Here is a 19,468-nt window from a genome sequence, read left to right on the forward strand (position 1 = left end):
CAACAAATGCTATCTAGTTTTTTAAGTGTCTTACCTATCCTTATACCTCCCTTGTGTGCTCTTGCTTTCTCATGTGATCAAAGTCCAATCCCCTTGTTGTGTTTGCCCTTGACCTAATGTCCACATATGAGGGAGAACATATGATTTTTGGTCTTTTGGGCCAGACTAACCTCACTCAGAATGATGTTCTCCAATTCCATCCATTTACCAGCGAATGATAACATTTTGCTCTTCTTCATGGCTGCATAAAATTCCATTGTGTATAAATACCACATTTTATTAATCCGTTTGTCAGTAGTGGGGCATCTTGGCTGTTTCCATAACTTGGCTATTGTGAATACTGCCGCAATAAATATGGGTGTGCAGGTGCCTCTGGAGTAACCTGTGTCACATTCTTTTGGGTATATCCCCAAGAGTGGTATTGCTGGATCATATGGTAGATCAAGGTCTAGCTTTTTAAGTAGCCTCCAAATTTTTTTCCAGAGTGGTTGTACTAGTTTACATTCCCACCAGCAGTGTAAGAGGGTTCCTTTTTCCCCCACATCCTCGCCAACACCTGTTGTTAGTGGTGTTGCCAATGATGGCTATTCTAACAGTGGTGAGGTGGAATCTTAGTATGGTTTTAATATGCATTTCCTTTATTGCTAGAGATGGTGAGCATTCTTTCATGTGTTTTTTGGCCATTTGAATTTCTTCTTTTGAGAAAGTTCTATTTAGTTCACTTGCCCATTTCTTTATTGGTTCATTAATTTTAGGAGAATTTAGTTTTTTAAGTTCCCTATATATCCTGGTTATCAGTCCTTTGATGTGTAGCTGGCAAATATTTTCTCCCATTCTGTGGGTGTTCTTTTCTTTTTAGAGACCATTTCTTTTGTTGAGCAGAAGCTTTTTAGTTTTATGAAGTCCCATTTATCTATGCTATCTCTTAGTTGCTGTGCTGCTGGGGTTTCGTTGAGAAAGTTCTTACCTATACCTATTAATTCCAGATTATTTCCTACTCTTTCCTGTACCAATTTTAGAGATTGAGGTCTGATATTAAGATCCTTGATCCATTTTGAGTTAATATTGGTATAGGGTGATATACATGGATCTAGTTTCAGTTTTGTACAGACTGCTAACCAGTTTTCCCAGCAGTTTTTGTTGAAGAGGCTGTCTTTTCTCCATTGTACATTTTTTAGCGACTTTGTCAAAGACAAGTTGGTCATAGTTGTCTGGCTTCATATCTGAGTCCTCTATTCTGTTCCACTGGTCTTCATGTCTGTTTTTGTGCCAGTACCATGCTGTTTTTATTGTTATTGCTTTGTAATATAGTTTGAAGTCAGGTATTGTGATACCTCCTGCATTGTTCTTTTGACTGAGTATTGCCTTGGCTATTCGTGGCCTCTTGTGTTTCCATATAAATTTCATGGTAGATTTATCTACATTCAATCTCTTTAATGAATGTCATTGGCATTTTGATGGGAATTGCATTAAACATGTAGATTACTTTTGGGAGTATAGACATTTTTACTATGTTGATTCTACCAATCCGTGAGCATGATCTCTCCACTTTCTATAGTCTTCTTCAATCTCTTTCTTCAGAAGTTTATAGTTTTCCTTGTAGAGGTTGTTCACATCCTTTGTTAGGTTTACACCTAGGTATTTGTTTTGGTTTGCTTTTTTTTTTTTTTTTTGAGGCTATTGTAAATGGAATTGTTTTCATATATTCTTTCTCAGTTTGTTCATTATTAGTGTATAGAAATGCTAATGATTTTTCTATGTTGATTTTATATCCTGCTACCTTGCTATAGCTACTGATGGTGTCTAGGAGCTTTTGAGTAGAGTTTTTTGAGTCTTTAAGGTATAGGATCATGTCATCTGCAAACTGGGATATTTCTGTTACTCTTTACATTAAATTCAAAACTTCTCTTGCCTGGAGTCATGGGTCTTATAGTCTCTCCACAAGCTATTTCTGAGTTCTCTCCTTCTACCACAAATACACAAAACATTTTCTGAGATCTTTGGGAAAAGAGTCCTAATATATAAATATATAATGGCATTTTCTTTGCAGCTGTTGTTAGATTTTGACCCCACCGATCATAACCTCAGGAGAAATAAGAACTGAGGAGGCATGGTCCTTCACGTCACATCCGCCCTTTCATGAGCCCTCACACACACTTCCCTGTTCTTGTCCCAGCACACACAGCCCTGCATACTGTGTTCTAACACCATGATATCCTACCTTCATTAGAACACTTTCACAATTTACCAAATATGAAAATAGCCAATGTTTCCAAATCTCAGAAATTATGATACAATTATTTAGATGATCTTTTAAAATATTCTGGCACAGGTATCAAAGAAATTACTTTAAATCCATTTGAAAGCATACAAACATAAAACGAAAAGTGTATTTGAAGGTTTTTTATTATTTTCCCACCCTTTTAATGTTTTAACACTGATTCTTAAATCTCAAGCAACACTATGTTCTCCATGTTTTTAAAGTTGCTTTCATTCCATTGCACATGCCTGTGACCTCCACAATAACCTCTACAAAAGCAGTTGTGCACTTTACTGTGGTGCAAATCCTCACAGACAAGTTGAACCTGTTCTTTTTGGCACTGAGCCCTTTCGCTGAACACACAGCTGAGATTTATTATAAAAGGGGAACTAAGGGGCATTATTTCACAACACTGATCCTTCACATATAGTCAAGTATAATCTTTTACAACCTTTGAGGGCTCTTAAATAAACAGATCTTCTCTTAATTACATGAAGAGTTTCTTATTTGTCACCAATCATATGGCATATTAAGATTCAATTTACAATCAGAAAAGGCTAGCACACAAAGTATATGTACAGAAAGTTGTAAAAAATACTCTTTTAATATGTACTCAAAAACAGTAATACTCTTAATCCTCAAACCTTAGGATAATTACCTGCCTTGCTATCTTTAACAAGGTCATAGCAATTAAATCATTAATAAAAACCTATCCTCAAGGATCTGTACTTTAAGAAAACTGGTTAAAAAAAGTTCTTCCTACAGCACTCTTAGAGGACTTTTAAAAACATTTCAGACACTTAATTTTTTACACTGTTCTGCATTTTCCTTTTAATTTCAAAACTCAATTTCAATATCAGGCTTTTCCAAGTCATTTTAAAAACACTTTCTATTCTCATAGTTTTGAGCTAGACTTTGGAAAGTAGCCTGATGCCTGGCTACTTCCTCAATTCAACAGATCTGATACCCTGGGGGAAGGAGGAATTTCATGAGTTCTAAGAAGTATCTCTAATAACAGGAATTACCACATCATTTAAATTAATTCTTCAGGATTTGCAAATTGATCTAGCATCAAGAATTACCTTGTTGAAATCAAAGAAACTAATATAATCTCAAAAGCATTCTATCCTGAAAGTCAGGTTCAAAACAGCTTATCAGTTAATTGCTTAATATTCAGGACACTAAAATATATTAAATCAGGTGCATATTCCCTTGCTGTAAATACTTCTAATTTTTTTCACTAACATTACATGTAAAACAACTGAAAAAAAAAATGCCTGTTACCTTTTCCAAGTGAATTCTTTTTTTAATGATTGACTATTTTTATAGTGAAAAGAAATCTAATGACACATTTTCAGGAATTAGGAACCCAGTTGTAAGCAAAACAGGCATATTCATAAATAACACCAAATATACTTTGTCTCCACTTAGAAACCTCAGGCTGATGGAGTGGCTCAAGTGGTAGAGCGCCTGCCTTGCTAGCAATGAGGCCCTAAGTTCAAACCATAATCCTAGCAAATCAAAAAAAAGAAATTTCATTCAAGTGTAACATTTTAGTGATTACCATATTATTCCAGTTCCTAGAAAGAATGTTTCAAATAATTTACATATCTTCTACTTTCTCCACTGGTTTGGACATTTTTTCATTCATCACTAAACCAAAAAGCATTTTTTCTTCAAATACATAGTTGTTCAGAAAAAAACTATTAAATTTTTAAGTGTTTAACAGGCATTACATCTTGAAACAGATATAACTACCATGGAAGCAAATTATTCATCAGTTATACTCATAATATTAACCTATACTTCTTGAGGCAACATAAAAATTGATAAATCATAAAACATGGATCAAATATGCAAAAAAAAAGCCTCAAGACCTCATCTTACAGTATGTTCTACATAATGTCAACAGTGATGGTATTTTTTAAATGCCTAAGACCTCTAATTCATTTTGAGATACTTGTACTTCAATTTTTCATAATATTCAAACCTGGCTTGATGAAGTAGTCATGAGATAACAGGTTAACCTTCAAATAACCTGAAGCAGCTTTAAGAACAATCCTACCGTCCATTAACTTAGAGTCTTCACGCTGCAGAAGCGGCTTCCCATCACTGCAACTTCTTTCCAGTAAAAACACAAACATATGTTCTATTTGCCTATAGCGTCCCTTATTATATACACCCTTAGAATAATACACTGTTAAAATGATAGCCTGTGAAGTCCAGAAAGTCAAATCCTACTTCTACATTGAGTAAGGTATTCTTTGTTTTGTTTTTAGCAATCCTCAGTTTTGCTTGTATATGGATTTCAAGTGGTCAAATAAATACACAAGACACAGCAAAGAAAATGCCCATAAATTGTACCAATTGCCACTCCTACATCATCAACATCAGAAGGAGGATGACAAGCATTTTGTCCATTCTCCACAGTCACTTCACACTACAATAGGATAAAATCACCCCCAGAAATCATAAACATATGAAAGATAACCTTTAAAAACAACTGTTAGTAAGTTAAAACTCAAAGCATCTTCCTGCAGAAGCAATGTTATACATGATTGTAGAATTCCAGACTGACAATTTTAAAAACACATTAAATTTAGCCTTGAGCCCTGGGAACAACACAAGAGAAAAAAAAAAAAGAAAGAAAGAAAAGTTTACTTTCTCTTTCCTTGGTACAAGTCTGGCCTGAGGCAAAAATTTGAAATTTCTTAAATTTCAGCTTTTTTTTCATCATGTCTTTGCATTCTTATCCAGCACCTAGTGCCTTTCCCAAACACTGTATGTGCCCACAATACAATACCACCAAGTTCCTAATTAGAAACACACCACACCAGTCTACTGTGAGTCTTAATGTGTTCCCTGATCTTAAGTCACTAACCTGTATGACAAACAAAACTTCCTGATTTTAGTAAGGTGTTAGGAGGAAAGAAAGTGAACTGCATGATTTTACTTAGCAGACCATGTGGTTTATATTATATTATTATTGCTATTTTTAAAAGGACATTTGTAAAACATTTTTCTCAAGCAAATGCAAAGCAATTGCTTTTAAAGATACAGACTAAGAACTATTCACTTATTTTATATCTTGCTTAATGTTTGTATATTTTTAGTAAGTTCCAATAGAGATTATCTGGGTCAAATTTTTCATCTTTATACGAGAGAAAGAGAGAGAAAGAGAGAGAGAGAGAGAGAGAGAGAGAGAGAGAGAGAGAGAATGAATGAATGAATAAGAATGAGAACCGGGAAGAGTACAAAAACCCTGGTTAGTGTATATGAATAATGAAATTCAGTAGACAAGGTACTAACCACTGGATTTTTTTTATCCTCTCTTCAACATCCTTGCCTACTGCTAAACACAACCTACCAAGATAGGCCAAAACACCAAAATAGTGTCTAGATATGTACCAATCTTCAAATAAATCCATTAAAGTAAGCATTTTAGGGTCTGAAGGTATAGCTCAGTAACAGAGCACTTGCCTACCATGAGTGAAGCCTCGGGTTTGATCCCCCAAAACCACAAACGAGTGAGTGATAAAATCTACATGACACAGACAAAACTATTTCTCTATTAAGGTATATAAACCACAATATTTTCTTACAGAAGTTGACATAGATTTCCTGTTTGACAAGACCTTCTAGGATACATGATTCTTACTGAAGACATATGTCCTTGCATTGACATCATACACCACAGTAATACAAAGAAGTACAAATGCATAAATACTTAAGCAGTTTTTGAAAATATAGTATTTCAATCAAAAAAGCATCAGGCTGTTTCTTACCTATGGGTTTTCCCAAGGCTTTGACATACTTTGTATTCTTGTTTTCTGCTCCCAGTAATTCTAATGGATGACCAGAGCAATGTCTGTTTTGCATGTATTCACCAGACAATATCTACTTAATAAAAATTCCCTCAAAATACAAACCCCTAAAAAAGAATGAAGTTACTCTTAATGCTTCTATTATCTGTAAAGTGTGATTATCCTTTAGTGACTTAAAAAGGCATACTTTTTAACAGACTGTGTAATTCATTTCCAATAAGCCTATTTACAATTTAGACCAGATGACTCTACATAAGGAGACCCTGTCTCAAAAAAAAAAAACTCAGATACAATGGAAAATTAATTAAACTAAGAACTAAAGGCTGTACTCTCACTTTGACTTCCACCATATTTTAGTACAGTAAGAGGGCCGAGAGACTAATAATATACTATATATTTACATGCAAGTGTATTCAGTGCTATGAAATCGTTGTCAATCTAGAGATTTTATTAATATAATTATAGACATATTAGAAATGTAGGCTTACTATACAAACTTTAGTATTTACTAAAAAGTCCAATCCCATTAGTAATAGTCATTTTTTAGATGACAATATAAGTTAAGACTATGAATACTGAGGTAGTTTTGAATGAAAGCCCATTATTTATTTGCATTAATTCTACTATTCAATTTAAATTTATGATACTCCAAATATATTATCAAAATATGATTTGAGTTGGGCAGGGTGTTGCACATTTGTAATCCCAGCACTCAGGAGGCAGAAGGAGAAGGTTATGAGTTCAAGGCCAGGCTGGACAACATAGCATGACTCATAAAAATACACACACACATATACACACACAATTTGAAAGAAACTGCTATTTATCTTATGAAAAAGGAAGTTCAGAAATGAAAAGTTCCTACAAAATAATCTAAGTGTGTTTATTATTACATGAATTACATGAATTATTACACCAATTATTACATGAATGATTTGGTGTTTCTCCAAAATAGCATGTAAGAAACTGGTAATTCTCAAATGTGCAAAGTATATTCATGTACTTAACAAGAAAACTATCCAAAACAAACAATGTTTAAGAAGTTTCCTGCTGGGCTGGAACGATGGCTCAAGTGGTAAAGCACCTGCCTAGCAAATACAAGGTCCTAAGTTCAAATCACAGTATCATAAAAAATTTTTTTTAAATTCTTGCTATTTTAGTTCTCTAGCATCTGTTCTCTTTCTCTGTCTCTTTCTCTCTCTCTCTCACTCCCCATCCCTCCCTCTCTCTCTTTTGCTCCCTCCCTCCTCCCTCTCTCTCTTTCCCCCACCTCCCACTCACTACCTCTCTTGCCACTGCCTGCCCACTGCTCATAGTAACACTTTAAAAAAAAAAAACTAAGGCAGCAGAATTAGATATTCAGCTGGGAAGTCTACTTCTAGATATTACTTGGCAATGGCAGAGTCCAGAGTTAAATATTGATCACCATAAACTCCTGAAGAGACTAATGCATATCCTAATGCAAACACTAAATATATTATGGTATCCTTTACCTAGTCTTAAAGGTTATCATTCGGTATTCATCTAAAAGAAAACATTTAATTAAAATCATGTAGTCTTCAAGAAAAGTCAATACCTTTGATTACTGTAAACCTTATTTTTATACATGTTTTGTACATGATCACTATAAGCTTTATTTTCGTCTGACACATACATAGACAATATAGATATATGTGTATGAAGCCCCATGAAACAACAGTACAAAATGCCATAATCTGAACTATAACAAAAATTACACAATAGTATCATTTCTCACTAGCGAAGATGCTTCAGTAGTCACTTCTCAAAAAACATGTGACAATAATGAATTTAGGCTGTAAGTATTTGAGTGGGGGGCTAGGGGTTTGACCTCCAGGCCTTGACCTTGCTAGGCAGGTTTTCTATCAATTGAGTCATGATTCCAGCCCTTTTTGCTTTAGCAATTTCTCAGGTAGAGTCTCATGTTTTTGCCTAGGGCTGGCCTCAGACCTTGATTCTCCTACCTATACTGCACAGCTGGGATTACAGACACACACCACCAAAACTGGCTTATTAATTGAGATGGGGGTCTCACTAACTTTTTTGCCTGGGCTGGCCTTGAACTGCAATTCTCCTGATACCCTTCCAAAGAGCTGGGATTACAGGTATGAGCCACCATACCTAGCCTAGGCTATAAGTATTTTAAATATAATGAAAAGCTAAAATTACCTGTTAATACTAAAGCCAAAAAACTTATAAGTAATTAAAATCCTATGGTAAGGAAAAGAACAGAAAAATATACAAAGAAATCCCCAAAATTCTTCTAATTTGACAACACACTTTCATCAATGAACAGATCATCCAGACAGAAAATCAACAAAGAAACATCAGGGTGAAACTCTAGTATAAACAAAGTGGATATAACAGAAATGTACACAGTATTTCATCCAACAACTACAAAGTGTGCATTCCTCTCATCAGTGCAGGGAACACTCTCTAAGACAGACCACACATTAGGCCATAAAAACAAGTCTCAACACACTCTAAAGTGCAAAATCAGTATCTCTGACCACAGAGGAGCAAAACTACAAGTAATAACAAGAGGAATTCTGGAAATGGTGTAACTACAGGGAAATTAAACAACATGCTCCTGAACAACCAATAGGTCAAACAAGAAGACTTAGAAGAAATAGATAAACTCTTGAACATATATAACTTACCAAAACTGAACCATGAAGAAACAGAAAAACTTAAACAGACCAATAATGAGCAATGGAACCAAGTCAATAATAGAAAGTCTCTCAACAAAGAAAAGCCCACAACTAGAAGGCTTCACTACTAATTCTGCCAAGCTTATACAGGTTCTTCTCAAACTAGTCAAAAAACAAAACAAAACAAAAATCGACAGGGAAGCAATTTTTCCAAACACATTCTACAAGACTAGCATTGTTCTGATACCAAAACCAGACAAGGACACAACTAAAAAAGAAAATCATACACCAATCTCCCCAATGAACGTAGATATAACAATTTCCTATAAAAGATGAGCAAATGATCTCACAGCACATGAAAAAAATTAGACACCTGATTGAATGCAATTTATGCGAGGGATGCAAGGATGATTTAATACACACAAATCAATAAATATGATACATCACATTAATAAAATAAAGAACAAAAAGCATACAACATCTCAATAAATGCAGAAAAATGCACTATATCCCTTCATGATGAAAATTCTCAGCAAATTAGGTACAGAAGGAACATACCTCAACATACACATTCAACATTCTACTAGCTACTTTAAAATATTCAATAGTCACCAACTATAGTTAATCTATCATTCTATAGAACATTAGAAGTTATTCTTCCTATCCAGCTGCATCTCTGAACACATCAACCATTCTCTCTATCTCCTCCCTTTTCAGGCTCTGGTATTCACTATTCTATTCTCTACTTCCATGAGATCAACATTTTTATTTTCTGTATTGCAAGTGAGAACATGTGCTATTTGCCTTTCTGTGCCTGACTTATTTCACTTAACACAATGTCCTCTAGCTCCATCTATTTTGCATTAAATGACAGGATTTCATTCATTTATATGGCTGAACAACATTCCACTATAAATAATACCACATTTTCTTTATTCATTTTTCTGTTGGTGGACAGCTAGGTTAATTGTATATCATGACTATAGTTAGTAGTGCTGTAATAAAGATAGCAGCATAGATATCTCCTTGACATAATAATCTTACCTCAGGATATATACCCAGAAGTGCAATTAACTGCTGGGTCAACTGGTAGTTCAACTTCTTGTTCTTTTAAGACCCTTCATACTACTTTTGATAATGACTGAGCTAATTTATATTCTTAACAAGTGTGTGAGAGTCCCTCTTTCTCTGCACCTCACCAGCATTTGTCTTTTTGAAAACAGCCATTCTGAGGTGAACAGATACCTCATTGTGGTTTTGATTTGCATTCCCTGGTGATTAGTGATGTAGATCATTTTTTCATGTACTTGTTAGCTATCTGTATATCTTTTGTGAAATATCTGTTCAGATTGTTTGACTGTAATAATTTTAATAATTAAATAATTGAATAAATTTAATTTTAATTTTAATTAATAATTTAAATTACAGTAATTTTAATCAAATTATTATAATTAATATTTTCGCTATTGAGTTGTTTGAGTTCCTAATACATTCTAGACATTAATCCAGAATGGATGGTTACTTTACTGGATGGATAATTTGATATTTTCAGCCATTCTGTAGATAGTCTCTTCATTCTCTTGACTATTTCCTTTGGTGTACAGAAGCTTTTAAGTTTGATGTAATCCTAGCTGTCAATTTTTAGCTTTGCTGCCTGTGCTTCTGGTATCATATGCAAAAACTCTTTGTCCAGACCAATGTCCATCAGCTTCATAGTTCCAGGTCTCACATTTATTTTAAATCATTGATCAAATCCTCTTATCCACTCTATCCACCATTTTTTGAGACAGTGTTTTGCTATGCAACCTACCAGCCAAGCACTTGTGATCTTCTTGCCTCTCAGACTCCCAAATCCTGGTATACTGCATACAATGGTGTATTTCTCAGCACACAGGATACATACAACAATAGGGATGAATCTCAAATGCAATTTGTTAATTTGCTAACAAATGCATGTGTTAATCAACACAATTGTCATTTGCATGATATTCTAGAAAAGCCAAAACAACAGGGACCATGGTATGGGGGTACAGAGTTGATTAGCAAAGAACAGCACAAGAGGAGTGGTGGAACTGCTCTGTATTATGATTGGCATGATTGATGCACAACTCTATGCATTTGTCAAAACTCTGTACACCATAAACAAAGACCTTTACGATCCACAAATGAATAAAATTTTTAAACTTTAAAACAAAACAAAAAAGCTAACATCACAGCAATACCAAAGATTTTATAAAAGAATCTAAGTTCAAAATTTATCATAAAATTCCCTAAATTCAAGAATCCTAAAGGTATGGATTACCTAATTGCACAATGTAAATAAATTATAAAATAATTTAATAAAATTGCAATAAACATTGCTAGTAGTGTTGTCCTAAGTAAAATAACATTATGTTAAGTGAAGTACTTGCTATTTACTACTACTCACCACATACATACAGCGAGTGTCTGGTTTAGCATTTTATATACATATTTCAATTATATGAACAATCATATAACTAAAGTTTCTCTCAACTTTACAAATTAGAAAACAAACTCCAGGCTGGTGGAATGGCTCAAGTGGTAGAACACCTGCCTAGCAAGCGTGAGGCCATGAGTTCAAACCCCAGTGCAGAAGGAAAGAAGGGAGGGAGGGAGGGAAGGAGGGTAGGGAGGGAGAAAGGAAGGAAGGGAGGAATCCAAGGAGTAAAGTAATACCTCACCCTTGGAACCAAGAAGGGAACCTGGGATTTTAATCCCATGGGTCTCTTTCCATGCTCATTTTCTTTCTTTCCTCTTAACTCAAAAGCTTTGGTAATTACTCGAGTAATTTTTTCTTTACATTAATGAACATGTGTTAATAGCACCTGTATTTGTAATTTTAAAACTGATCATGAGTATTTTGTGTTTTGTAAGTACCCATGTACTCATGGTTATATAAAACTAAGCTAAAATATGAAGCTTCTGCCATCAAGACATTTATAATCTAGTAGCTAACACACATGAAATGCAAGGCAGGCAATTTTAAATTTCAGAAAAGTAGCTACATGGGAGAGAAATGAAGATATGCATGAAAGAAAAAAATATATATACATATATTTACAGATCAAAGCTTGTTGTTTTTATATTTTAAGGGTATTCTTCCCCATAATCTCATAAGAACAGCACTTTTATAGCTACAAAAGGTAACAGGCAAGAAAGAGAAGTGAGAGTAATTGAAGTTTCAATGTCACTCAGGACAGAAGAACATGAAGGCAACATGAAGACAGAAATAAGGGTTTTTCTCTCCACTGGTGCTTGCTCAAAAATGTTAAACATAATTAAAAACAAGCTCAGGACCAGGCATAGTGGTGCATGCCCATAATCCCACCTATGCAGGAAGCACAGGTAAGAAGATCTTGAGGCAATAGTAGAATGATCACAGTTTGAGGCCAAACACAGGCAAAAACGTAAGGCCCAATCTGAAAAACAACTAAAGCAAAAAGGGATAGAGGCATGGCTCAAGTGGTAGAGTATGCCAAGCATTCTCAGGCCCTGAGTTCAAACCCTAGTACTGCAAAAAAAAAAAAAAAAAAACCTAGAGTAAGACACATCATCACATCTTCAGGCAAAAAGAATGTATGTATAGCATTGCATGTGCCTTCTCCCCTATCCTGACCCCAAAATTAACCAGATAAACAGTAAGTAGTTCTGAAAACAAGCTGCACTATGAATTTGGGGACAACTAAAGACACAAGAGTTCTCAAGTAATGAGTTCCCAATTCTAGAATTTGATGCCTCTGTCAGTCTTCACCATTGTCAGGTACAAAGCCTCCTGCTTAACATGCAAGTCTTCCCTTAAAAGACAGAGTAGAGGGAGCTTATTAAATTTGCTCCATGATACTAAGAATGAAACTTCATCTCTAACTAAAAGGTCTGCTGCTGAGGCAAGTTTTACCATAGTGGATATATTTTCTAATCCCCTCAAAGAAATAACATTTGCAAAGGTAAAGCATTCTCTTCATGTCCTGCTCATTTTAGTAAATGTTAATCACTACTTGTTCCATAAAAATGTAAAAGTGGCCTTTCCAAATGCAGTCATCCCTTGGTGTCTGGTAGACCGGTTCTAGGACCCCCTTGCAGATACCAAAATCCATGGACATTCAAGTTCTTTAAATAAAATGGCATAGTGTTTGCATATAACCTACACACATCTTCCTGTATGCTTTTAATCATCTCTAGCTTATTTATAACACCTGGTACAATGTAAATGCCACTAAGTAAATAGTTGTTATACTACATTACTTAGAAAATGATGACAAGAAGAAAAGTTTATATGTGCCCTGTATAAACAGAATTTTTTTCCCAAAGAATTGTATCTCAGGTTGATTGAATCCATGGGTGTGGAACCCACAGATACAGAGGGCTGACTGAACTCCATTTTTAAGTGAACAGAACACTCTGAAACAGAAAGATTACCCAACAACTACTCTGTCAGGTTCAAGGAAGGATGAAAGTCTGATGCTGTCTCTATTCAGGCCAAAAGAAAAGCATCACGGACTAGTTGAGCAAGGAGGCTCATGCCTGTAATCTCAGCTACCACGAAAATAGGAATCTGGAGGATCACAGATCCAAGCTAGCTGGGTAAAAAGATACCATCTCAACAAATAAGCTGGGCATAGTGGTGAGCATCTGTGATCCCAGCTAGGAAGGAGGCATAGGTTGGAGTACCACAGTCCGAGGCCAGCCCCAGGCAAACATGTGAGACCCTATCTGAAACATGACTCAAGTGATAAAGCACCTGCCCAGCAAGCTCAAGGCCCCGAGTCTAACATACCCACCAAAAAGAAAAAAGAAGCACACCAGACTACCTAATCAGTCATCCCAGAAGACTATAAAGTACAACATTCACTAGAGGCAAAAGTGAAGTGATGAGCACTCAGAAAAGGAAGAGCAACATGAACTGCAATTCTTACTGGTAATGGGAAATAAAAAAAAGTGATAAAGCTATGGGAATTTAGACCTATCTATGAAAATAACAATGGTATTTAGTTTTATTTTGTAGTGTACAGAAAATGTTCAGAATCTCTTAAGAATGAATGCCCTAAAGATAAGAAAAATAAAGAGAACAATTTATACAAAAAAAATTGTAAAGTACATCCACAGCATGGTTGACAGGTCTCTTAAGAACACATAAGGCTGGGTATGTTAGCACGCACCTGGAATCCTAGTACTTGGGAGAAGGATTGTAAGTTCAAGGCCAGCCTGGGCTACATAGTGAAACCCTGTTTCAAAATAACAAAACAACAAAAAAAGAAAATGAAATTTTTTATAGAATAAATTCTATTCTCAAGGAAACTCATCTAAAATAAAATGAGCAGAAAATAATCAACAACAATACTAGGCAAGAGTATTGTGTAACAAAAGGATACACAAAATGACAGGAGGGCATAGAGTAAGTAATTTCCACTCAAAGGCCACGTGGAAATCAAATTTGATCAATGCCATAAACAATAACTAGTATTTTCATAGGAATTAAGTGCATGCCAGAAAGAGTGCCCCATAAATAAAGGCACAGAAGCTTCAGACTATTCAAGATAAACTTAATCTATAAGATTCACTCACTCACCCAAAAACATTTCATAAAGGTCTATATTGTACATGAGACTGCTCTAGGTGCTAGGGACTAAAACCTTGTTCTAGGCTCATAGACTTTATATTCTAGTGATAGTGACAAATATTTTTAAGTGAATCTAAAAAATACTTTCTAGAACTAGAAGCCTAGCTCAAGTGGTAGAGCACAAAGCAAGTATGAATTCCTAAGTTCAAACCCCAGTACAGCCAAAAACAAAACAAACAAAAACTTTCTAATAATAATATAGGGAATGAATCCCATTTTGGTTGTTTGTATTTTATATTTTAAAAGAAACCATTTAGAAAAAAAGGAAAAATCTAAAAATTCTGGGTAGCATTTATATGTACAGACATAATAAATATATGTAGAATTACTGTATTACAAAAGCAAAATATTGCAGACTGCTTCCTTCCCTTGGGAATTAGCAGCCTCTGCAGAATGCTAATTATTTTTTATTTCTTATTCATTAAACACTGTATAAGTACCAGTCACTATCAAAGGCACACATTATTGAAAATTCAGAGCAATTCCATGAGAAAAGAAATAACCCTATTTTATAGATGAGAACAATGAAAATAGGCAACTTGGTCAAGGCCATACAATTAATCAATTTAGAGACAAGATTTAAATGTGAACCTTCTTACTCCAATTCCAAAGCTGTTTTTACGTATGTAATTACAGAATGTAAAGATTTATGGAATAAATTAGTATAGACTTCTGTGTTGTTAATTCTTGTTATTACTAGTAACAATCAGACTCATTTACTGAGAGTTTGCTATCTTCCAAGCACTGTGTTAGGGTACTTCTTCATATTATTTCATAACGCCTTCAGTAGATTTATGAGATAGTTACTGTCATTGCCATTTTACAGATGAGGCAGAAAAAAAAGGCTTATTAGTAAGCTGATAAAGTAATTTGTCAAGAATATTACTGAAGATACCTTAAAAGTAACTGAGGCCAATAGGAAAAGGGGACCAGGAACTAGAGAAAAGGTTAGATTAAAAAGAATTAACCTAGAAGGTAACACCCACGCACAGGAAATTAATGTGAGTCAATGCCCTGTATAGCTATCCTTATCTCAACCAGCAAAACCCCTTGTTCCTTCCTATTATTGCTTATACTCTCTCTACAACAAAATTAGAGATAAGGGCAAAATAGTTTCTGCTGGGTATTGAGGGGGTGGGGGGAGAGGGAGGGGGCGGAGTGGGTGGTAAGGGAGGGGGTGGGGGCAGGGGGGAGAAATGACCCAAGCCTTGTATGCACATATGAATAATAAAAGAAAAAAAAAAAAAGAATATTGCTGAACAGGGTAGCAGAGGGTTGGCCTGGGTCTGTTTGGCTCCAAATTCTTAACTACAATGAGACTCATTTAAATATATTTACTAATTTGAAAGTTATACATTTTAGGATGGCTATATCTCCAAAATCTTTACATAAAACACATATTAAAATTAATGTGACAAAGTATATAATTCTTAAACAAAAGAAACAACTTGATGGAGGTATCTAAAATATATCAAACAAATCACTGGCTTATAAATCTTTCTTTTGAAATAAAGCTAAAATAAACAACTTTTTTTAAAAATTAAAATTAGTCTACCATTAAAAACATTTAGAAGCTAAAAATGGCTTTTAAATATTAAAAATACATATGTAGAAAAGAACTATTTGGAGGGAAACATAAGTTGACACATTTGCTTTCCTCTTTTTCATCAGCATATAAATATTTCTCTAATGATAATTATAGTTTCTTTAAGGAATGTTTTCCTAAATTACATGCTTAAAAAATAAGAAAAACATACAAACCCAAAATCACACTCAACAAAACTATATCGCCTGCATTAACCATTATTACTTTTCACCTCCTTATACTGCACATATCCTTGTTTCCAAACACCTAACCCAGACCAAATCTACTCTTAAACATCTAAATCTTTCAGTTTACCATAGAAAGCAATATAGAATTGTAAAGCATGATCCTCGAAAGATATCTTTCATATCTTTCGATTGCTTTCATAAGCAATGAAAAGACGGTTTACCATTTTGATGCCTGTGGAAAACGTCACTGGTTTTATAGGTTTTGGTTTCTCGAGCTGCATTTCCAATTGGGTAGATCTATCTTTATGCTGAGCCAGAAGCAGAGCAACAGGGAGATCAGAACTCTCCTGCAAAATAGTTTAAGATGAAACTTAAAAAGGAAAAGCAACAAGACTATTTTAAAGTATGCCTTTTACATAAGCGTTTGTGTCAAACTAAATATACATTTTATGGAGACCACATCACAAAAACTACTAACATTCTATAATAAGAAAAGTCTGCTTTGGATTCATAAATCAAAATAACCTGCTAATAAGTATTTTTATAAAATCTACATTAAAGACCATCTACTAATATAGTCCTATTTCATTTAGCCACCAACTCTATTTATTAAAAAAAAAAAGCTAATCACAAAAAGAATATACAAAGTACTATAACCTAGATCAGATGTTTATCTAAGACACATTCTTTTTACCAGTGAATTTGGACCAGTTTGAAATTGTTTCCCATTAGATCTCACTTGGGGCTGTTTTGAAATGATCCTTGTTCTGTTCTGCACAATGGAACTATTGTAAGTACAACCAAACATACATTTATTTTCTCCTTTACTTACTCTTAGACATAAAATCAAAATTTTAAATCAAGTAACAAAATGATAAAACACTTTAATTTCTTACATTGATACTAAACAGTCATTGTACAAATCTATATACACTTATTTTAATTAACAAGCAAATTACCAATTCTTATATGCAGATTGCTACTTATCTTGTTAAACATGAAGTCCTCTTATATGTTTAAAATGCTGTGGAGCTGAGATCTAAACTAAATATGATAGCTACAATTTTTCTTTTCTGAGTTGCCAGTTAAGAACCCAGAAACATGAAGAGCACAGTCTAGAGGAAAGGAAGTTCTCTAGTTCTCTAGTTCTCTCACTTTGTCTTCTCTCCCCTTCCCCCACCCCTTTCTCTCACTGAGTACATTCTATATCTATAAAAAAAGATAAATACAAAAATACATTTCTATCCCCTATATCAAGATTATCTATGAAAACAAACATTAACATAGAATATAGATCTTTAAAATAGTAACCACCCAGAACTTAATCCTGAAGAAACTCTATTGTTAACATTTTATAGTAGGAGAGCAAACATATAGCAGATCTTAATTTTCTTTCCAGATCTAACTTAATTATTTACTTATATAGGTTTGGCTTGCTTATTGAGACACGGTCTTGCTATATAGCCCAGGTTGGCCTGGAATTCAGTAAGTAGCCCAGGTTGACCTCAAAGTCATATCCTCCTGCCTCAGCCTCCTAAGTGCTGAGATCACAAATATGTACAATCACACCCAACTATGACTTAACAATTTTTTAATCACAAATGTGGTTAACTAATATACCTAAGATTATTATTTTTAAGGTTACAGTGTAGAAGTTAATTCAAGTAACATGCAATTTAATTGACAGAATTATCCTAGAATAAAGTAGAACATCAAGATTTTATAATAGAAATGCTTTGTGAGAGCAATGTCATAAAGATTAAAACTTTTAATAATAAAGACCTGGGGCATAGCTCAAGTGGTCAAGTGTTTATCTAACAAGAGCAAGCCCTGAGGTCAACTCCCAGTACCACCAAAAGAAAAAGTAATGGAAGAACACAAATTTATCTATAGAATAGACCCTTTAAGGCCCAAAATCAAGACAGGCAAGGTGGCTCATGCCTATAATCACAACTACTTGGGAGATAGAAACAGGAAGGTGGCAGTTCAAGGCCAGTCTGGGTAAAAAGTTAGTGAGACCACATCTCAACCAATAGCAGGGTATGGCGATATGTGTCTATCATCCCAGCTACACAGAAGGCATAAATAGAAGGATTATGGTCCAACTGGCTTGGGGAAAAAACACAGACCCAAAAAATAACTAAAGCAAAAAGGGCTGATGGCATGACTCAAGTGGTAGAGCACTTGCCTAGTAAGCACCAAGCCCTGAGTTCATCCCCTACTACCACCAATAAATAAATAAATAAAGTGAAATCAATAATGAAAGATTAATGAAATACAGCATGTAAATATACTTTAATACCTTTCATGTTCTACAACAAAGCATTAGCAATGCATTAGTAACAGTATTGTGAATCCTTGCAGCTATTCTAGATTTCTACTCAGTATTTTTAATAAAATATAAAAGACAATTTTAAATGGACTATGGCCAAAACCATCTTTTAAAAGCTATTCCATCCTTTCATACGTAGAAACTTAAACAGAAAAAATAAATTTCCTTGGCTAAAAAGTTAAATCATTGGCTCCCAACTTACATATATTTTCTTTTTCTTTTTGGTGGTACTGGGGTTTAAACTCAGGGCTTCCAGCTTGGGAAGCAGGCTTGAGCCACACCTCCAGCCAGGCTCCCAATTTATATTCAAAATTAATTCAAATGCTTATCCATAACCGACATTTATTCTAAGAAGCAAAAATTTCTTATAAAAAAAAAAAGCAAGACAGTATGTTCACTTCAAAAGAGTTGCTAGTCAAGACTGGCTTGTTTAATCCTGGCTTCACATCCACATTAAAAGGAAATGAATGCTAAACTTTCTTCATAAATAGTTGAAAATTTATAAAAATAAACATTCTAAGTATCTAAAACTAATTTGAATATTAAGCCACAGAATTTACTTTAAACCAACTTAATTCTACTATAGCATTCTTCGTGAGTACCAAACTAGAATTAAGCATGACCTCTAACAACAAAACATATCTAGAGTAAGATAAACTATGTGAAACATATATACTCTAGGGAACACATAACATGTAGACTCAGTCAGGCTATTTCAGTCTTCTTTACCTTGGAAGGTTCCATAACCTATAATAATTGCCTAAAGGCACACTGTTTAATATTTAAAGAAAATTTAATAAGACTGCCTGTAATACTCATTAAAAGCTTTCTAATGACCATTTTTAAAAGATTATTTTAACTGACTTTAAGCAAGCCATCTGGCAAACAATATTTCTAATAAAATTCAGCTACTGCGTTTGACAACAATATTAACTCATACAAAATTTAAGACATAAACTGAAAAGAATTTTC

General features: G+C 34.3%; 1 protein-coding gene across 7 annotated transcripts in view; it reads right to left on the reverse strand.

The window, feature by feature from the left end:
* The window catches only part of Mnat1 (MNAT1 component of CDK activating kinase), a 208,452-nt gene that overhangs the window by 98,053 nt on the left and 90,931 nt on the right, over positions 1 to 19,468 (reverse strand). For all 7 annotated transcript variants that reach the window (XM_074067853.1, XM_074067849.1, XM_074067851.1 and 4 more), the window contains exon 6: positions 16,386 to 16,511. In XM_074067853.1, the coding sequence (XP_073923954.1) occupies positions 16,386 to 16,511 (126 nt within the window). The remainder of the gene's footprint in view (positions 1 to 16,385; positions 16,512 to 19,468) is intronic.

Source organism: Castor canadensis, chromosome 3, assembly GCF_047511655.1.
Source record: "Castor canadensis chromosome 3, mCasCan1.hap1v2, whole genome shotgun sequence".
NCBI classification, from domain to species: domain Eukaryota; kingdom Metazoa; phylum Chordata; class Mammalia; order Rodentia; family Castoridae; genus Castor; species Castor canadensis.